Source organism: Sceloporus undulatus, chromosome 2 (genome assembly GCF_019175285.1).
Source record: "Sceloporus undulatus isolate JIND9_A2432 ecotype Alabama chromosome 2, SceUnd_v1.1, whole genome shotgun sequence".
In the NCBI taxonomy this organism is placed as follows: domain Eukaryota; kingdom Metazoa; phylum Chordata; class Lepidosauria; order Squamata; family Phrynosomatidae; genus Sceloporus; species Sceloporus undulatus.
Window position 1 is genome coordinate 90,730,326 of NC_056523.1, and position 6,343 is coordinate 90,736,668.

Below are 6,343 nucleotides of genomic sequence, written 5' to 3' on the forward strand. Positions count from 1 at the left end.
CTAATCTCTTTCTTTGATAAAATTACCAGCTTGGTAGATGAAGGGAATGCTGTGGATATAGTATATCTTGATTTCAGTAAAGCCTTTGACAAAGTTCCCCATGACATTCTTGCAAACAAGCTCGTAAAATGTGGGCTAGACAAAGAAACTGTTAAATGGATCTGTAATTGGTTGACCGGCCGAACCCAAAGGGTGCTCAACAATGGCTCCTTTTCATCCTGGAGAGAAGTGACCAGTGGGGTCCCACAGGGCTCTGTCCTGGGCCCAGTGCTATTCAACATCTTTATCAATGACCTGGATGACAGAATTGGAAGCATACTTATCAAATTTGCAGATGACACCAAATTAGGGGGAATAGCTAATACCCCAGAGGACAGGATCAAGATTCAAAATGACCTGAATAGACTAGAAAGCTGGGCCAAAGCTAACAAAATGAAATTCAACACGGAGAAATGTAAAGTATTGTACTTAGGGCGGAAAAATAAAATGCACAGATATAGGATGGGTGACACCTGGCTGAAAGAAACTACGTGTGAAAGGGATCTAGGAGTCCAAGTAGACCACAAGTTGAACATGAGTGAACAGTGTGATGCGGCAGCTAAAAAGGCCAATGCTATTTTAGGCTGCATCAATAGAAGTATAGTGTCTAGATCAAGAGAAGTAATAGTGCCACTGTATTCTGCTTTGGTCAGGCCCCACCTAGAATATTGTGTCCAGTTCTGGGCACCACAATTCAGAAAGGACATTGAGAAACTGGAGCGTGTCCAAAGGAGGGCGACAAAAATGGTGAAGGGTCTGGAAACCATGCCCTATGAGGAACGACTTAGGGAGCTGGGGATGTTTAGCCTGGAGAAAAGAAGGTTAAGAGGTGATATGATCGCCCTGTTTAAATATTTGAAGGGATGTCATTTTGAAGAGGGAGCAAGCTTGTTTTCTGCTGCTCCAGAGAACAGGACCCGGAACAATGGATGCAAGCTACAGGAAAAGAGATTCCACCTGAACATTAGGAGGAACTTCCTGACAGTAAGGGCTGTTCGACAGTGGAATGCACTTCCTCGGAAGGTGATAGAGTCTCCTTCTTTGGAGGTCTTTAAACAGAGGCTGGATGGCCATCTGTCAGGGATGCTTTGATTTGGATTTCCTGCATGGCAGGGGGTTGGACTGGATGGCCCTAGTGGTCTCTTCCAACTCTACGATTCTATGATTCTATGAGAAACATTGTATCTTGTGTACCTGTCTCTTTCATAGGAAAGTCAAGTTCTTCTAACTCTGACCAATCCAGTGGAAAATCTTACCCATGTGACATTGAAAGAATGTGAGGAAGGTGATCCAGATGACATTAATAGCACTGCAAAGGTATTGAACCTTCTTCCTGGCATAGATTTTTGTGTGTACTTAGATACTTTTAAAATATGCAGAGACCCTGTGGTGAAGACTCAGGATTTTTTATAGTTGTTGCTGCAAAATCATAGGATCCTATGTGCCATGGATACCACATGGCTGTCATGACAAGAAAGGAGTTCATTGTTTGTAGTAATTTGTGCCTCTGCCACAAGGCAGATATGTTTTACCAGATATGGTGAAGCAGATGGTCAGATTGGAGCAGCCTCTGGCTGTTCCAGCCCTGGTTGCCCCCCCCCCCCCCCAATCAGCACAGGATCACGATGACCAGCTTCCAGCCTCTCTGGGAGCATGTGTCATATACCTGCCCTGCCCCTGAAGTGACAAGAAACCACTCTTTTTGTCCATGTGATTTGGCCCTTTGTTGGCATCATTACCAAATATTAACAGCTGTGACATGTGACATAGAAACTAGTTAATTTGTATCAGTATCATTGATACATTTTGGTTTAGCTTGGCAGGTTGAAACTGGAAACATCTAAGAAGGCTGAGAACAGATTGGGAAGGTGGATTTTCCTCTGTTACTCGCTTGCATAGTTACCATAGCGGTAGAGGAGGGAGTTGCATCATTCTTGCACACTTTGACTTTCTTTGTTTCTGCACTACAGTTGTCTCTTCCTTTTTGCAGGCTTGCCATCCACATTTTGGAACATCTGTGGAAAGCTCCCGTCCGGTTCCCCTCAATGGCAGCATTTGCACACACCGCACCAACATTCATGCACACTTGGCACTGACATTGAGCAGAACAGGACTTGGGGGCCTGTGTAATTTGCCATCGTATATAGCTCTTGGGAGTCCCACCTTCCATCGGCCTCACCCAGGGTTTGTGTATGCACACACCAGCCCAAGGGCCCCATGTGAGGAACTGGGCTACTGACCAGGGATACTATGGGTAAAATCAGTTGTTCTGGTGCTCAGTGCTACCATTGGCTGTGAGTGGAAGCTGGACCCCATTAGCAAATGGGCTGAAATACTTTTCTGCTGTATGCCATCTTGTGCATCATTTGCCAAGCATACCTCAGTTAACAAAGCTTCTGCTAAAGAAGCTGCTCAGCTAAAGAAGCTCTGCTAAAGACGACTTTATAAAATTTTGCAGGAGCCTGTGCCAGCCCCCTCTCCCTTTCATTGGAAAAACGGTGAAAGAGGACTAGAGAAGAAGTTTCTGTGTTGGGCTGCAGGAACATGTCTGCAGTAAACAATGCAATACATCTTTGAGCTGAGAAAGAATGGGATTCACTACTCTAGGTGATCCATCTGTGGGCTGTGTATGCACACACAGCCCACAGTAGGATCACCTAGAGTAGTGAATCTCATTCTTTCTCAGCTCAAAGATGTATTGCATTGTTTGCTGTGAGGGAAAGGTGGACCCCACACCTACAATAGGCAAGGTAAACAGCTGCCTTCAGAATCTCTTACTGAGCTTGTGTGAAGAGCAAAATAGAAAAAATGGGGAACACAGATTAACCTGTCTCACCAGCTACCCCGGCATGTTGAAAAAGCATAGATCTATAAGTTTCACAGGTATAACTGTAAAGCTTATCAGTAATGTGTGTCAGGGTGCAGCACTAGACAAAGTTGGTCTGTTGAAGAACAGAACTCTAGGTAGAAGGAAGCTATTACATCAGAAGGTTCCATGCTGGTGCTACATTTTCCTCATGGTTTCTGGCAGTCTATTTTCCCTGCAATGGCCTATATATTCACAGAACTGACAAGAAATAAAAAGGTATACTATTGTGATGCATTGTTTCTCCATGTTTTTTTAGGTAGTGGTTCCTTCCAAGGAGTTGGTCCTGGCTGGCAAAGATGCAGCAGCAGAATATGATGAGCTGGCAGAACCTCAAGATTTTCAGGATGACCCTGAGTAAGTATGGTCTCCTCTTTTTTCATGCCCATAAGCTGATGTTTCAATTTGTCACCCAAATTGATGATTGACCAGCATAATCAAACCAGCATTTTCTGTGTTTATGAACTTTCATTGTTTGAAAAATGAGCAATTATTAAGTCTTTCTTTCTACTATGAATTAGCAGAACTTCGATTGATACAATGAAATTGATTGATAGTAGTTTCAGGACAGAGTAAAAATACCTTACTCAACACGCAGTTTGTAGAATTAATTACCACAAAGTGTAGTGAGGGCCATTAGTTTCAATGCCTTTAGAGGGAGATTAATAACAATCATGGAGATAGATCTGTTATTCGTGGCTGCCTAATAATGATAGCTGTATGAAAACCTCAGATTCAAAGCCAAATTTTGAAAGGGTTACAGCCTTACAACCTTACTCTGTCTTTAAATCAGAGCCTTTTCTTTATAGGTCAGATTGGAGCAGATCTCTTGTGTTTACTTTTGGTGGTATTTAAAGTACAAGAAGAGGTCACAAATGTGCCCATGTTTTCAGTTAGCATACAAGGGGCAGGAGTATAACAAAAGTATTTCATGATTTTTCTTTTGACTTTTCAGCATCATAGCCTTCCGGAAAGCTAACAAGGTTGGAATATTCATCAAGGTCACACCACAAAAAGAAGAGGGGGAAGTCACTGTAAGTTTTAAGATGAAACATGAGTTCAAAAACCTGGCTGCTCCAATCCGGCCCACAGAAGAAAGTGATCAGAGTTGTGAAGTCATCTGGCTCACTCATCACTTGGAGCTCAGTCTGGGTCCTTTACTTCCATAAGGCTTGTGTGTAACTGGATCCTAAATAATGGCCACACACTACACTATGCCACTATTGTAAAAGAACACAACGTGATGGAATGCTGAAGGCACTGCTTCATATAGGTTCTTTTGGATGTGTGTTGGACGCACCCCAGGTTTGGCCCAAAAGATCCAGAGGTGGAATTAAAAGAGAAGAGCCACACTCCTGAGTGATTGGTTCCTTCACTTTCCTCTCTGTAACATCTCCTATGTAAACTGGTGATCTTATCACTGTGCCACATGTCTGGTCACCATTACCGCACAAAGTTCACTGCGCACATGTGTGGCCATTTTGTCTTACTCCTGAAATTGAACAAGATTTCCTATCAAAAACCTTATACTGGCTTTCTTTGTGTTGGTTTAGCAAAGCTAGTATTAGGTAATGCCAAAATATCTCTTGTTTGTGGAAGGTTCTCTTCACAATAATTATTCCAAGGCTGAAGTAACTTCTGATAAAGCAGTGAAACATGCATCAGCAGCATGACACACTATTGCTTCCACCTTCTATTGAACATATCACCTGTTCAGAACAGCACCCCATAGCCTTTTACACATGTAACCAATTAAAAAATTTATGGGACATTCTCTTGTTCTGTAAAATTTATTAGGGAAAGGTGGTTATGTAAAAGTCATTTGATTGCATCTTGGTATTCTGAGGTTTGGCTGGCATAATACCTCTGCCACTTTATATGATGGAAAATGCAGGTTTAAAATGAAACAGAATACTTGGCACCCCATGTATAAATTCTGCTATAGTGTTTTACTAAAGCAGAGGTGCCACTGGAGGCTTGGGATAGGAGACACTCATTGGTGTTACTTCTTTAGGAATAGAATTATTGACCAAAGATATTGGATGGTTTTGGTGAGCGAGATCACTTTTTTTTGCGTCTAATTTTGAAACATAAGACTTCTTGAGGAAAGTAGTTTCCCCAAACCACTGCATTTTTGCACTTAGTACTTAAGACCGATTTCCATATTATAAGTGTAAGTGGAATGGCTTTCATAAGGCTTTCTTAGCAGGAAATTGAATAAATAAATGTTTTTAAATTTGTTAATTCCCTGAAACTTAGCTCACCGGAACCCTAAATTCAGTATTACTATAAATGTACTCACACAGACATACGTATAAATGTTCCTACACAAGCTTCTCAGCTTTTTTTCTAGATTACTTGGAAGAAATGTGATGAAACTCAGTGAACTGATTTTTCTTCTTGTAATTCTTGGCCTAAATAATAGATGCAAATATGCTTTGATGTAGCCTGGGAGTAATATGAAGAGGTACATATTGCAATATGATGGCTTATTCTGTAGAATAAGACAAAAGGAAAAAGAGAAACGCATTTCCCAGTTGGATCAAAGTATCTACTAGGGAAATGCACTGAAGGCAGTTGGGAAAAATGCTGTCCTTGTAGATTGCAAGTTGTTCAGTGGTCTGTTTAAATAGTCTTTATTTGCATCACAGTGCTTGGATGAGGGTTGGATTGAGGTTGCGTCTTTTCTGGTTTGTGCAATGGGTGTGGGGGAAAAAAGAGAAGCTTGATGTTCACAGGCTTACATAGACTATACACATTGTAAAGCATGAGTTTAAGAAGTCTAGCCAGTGTTTATTAAATGTGTAGTGTTTAGTGTCTGCTACTCTCAGTTTATAAAATAAGCTCAACTAACCCCTGGTTTAACCTCTCCAAAGCTATTTTTTGGCTGAAATATTTTGAAAAATTCATTTGATAGAGTTCAGTTGAAGTAATGTACACTCGGGCTTCATAAACCTATATAGGAAAGTTGGATGTACTTCAGAGCCTTTTCTCCTTTTAATCGAATAACTGTTAAGATGTATTCTACATACTTCTTCAGAAACATCTCTGGCTCCTCACAAGAGGACACTGGAAGCACTCTGCCTTTGTCAATATTAATAAAATGACTGTGTTGCCTTACTGTTTAACTTAATGTAGTGAACTTGAAATAAAGAAGTAAACAAAACTGTTTTCTTCTATGTGCACCTTTCTCCATGTTCCACCAAGGGAAATGGGGGGGAATAATATTTATGGTCTTGAACACCTTGGCAGTTTTATTTATTTAGCAATACCTTCATAATTTGTGAAAACATCTCAGGGTAGCCGTGTTGGCTGTAAGACAAAACAACAATAACAAAATCCAGAATCCATCTTGCAATGTCTTTATTAAGACAACTAAAAGACATAAAATATACTACACTAGCTTACAAAGCTTTGCAGGCTTCAGGCAAAAATGGT

General features: G+C 41.0%; 1 protein-coding gene across 2 annotated transcripts in view; it reads left to right on the plus strand.

Annotated features, from left to right (window-relative positions):
- Positions 1-6,076, plus strand: part of DCTN4 (dynactin subunit 4) — a 20,295-nt gene extending 14,219 nt beyond the window's left edge. For both annotated transcript variants that reach the window (XM_042452847.1, XM_042452848.1), the window contains 3 exons: positions 1,249-1,356; positions 3,165-3,262; positions 3,861-6,076. In XM_042452847.1, the coding sequence (XP_042308781.1) occupies positions 1,249-1,356; positions 3,165-3,262; positions 3,861-4,074 (420 nt within the window). In that variant the 3' untranslated portion in view covers positions 4,075-6,076. The remainder of the gene's footprint in view (positions 1-1,248; positions 1,357-3,164; positions 3,263-3,860) is intronic.
- Positions 6,077-6,343: the final 267 nt, after the last annotated feature.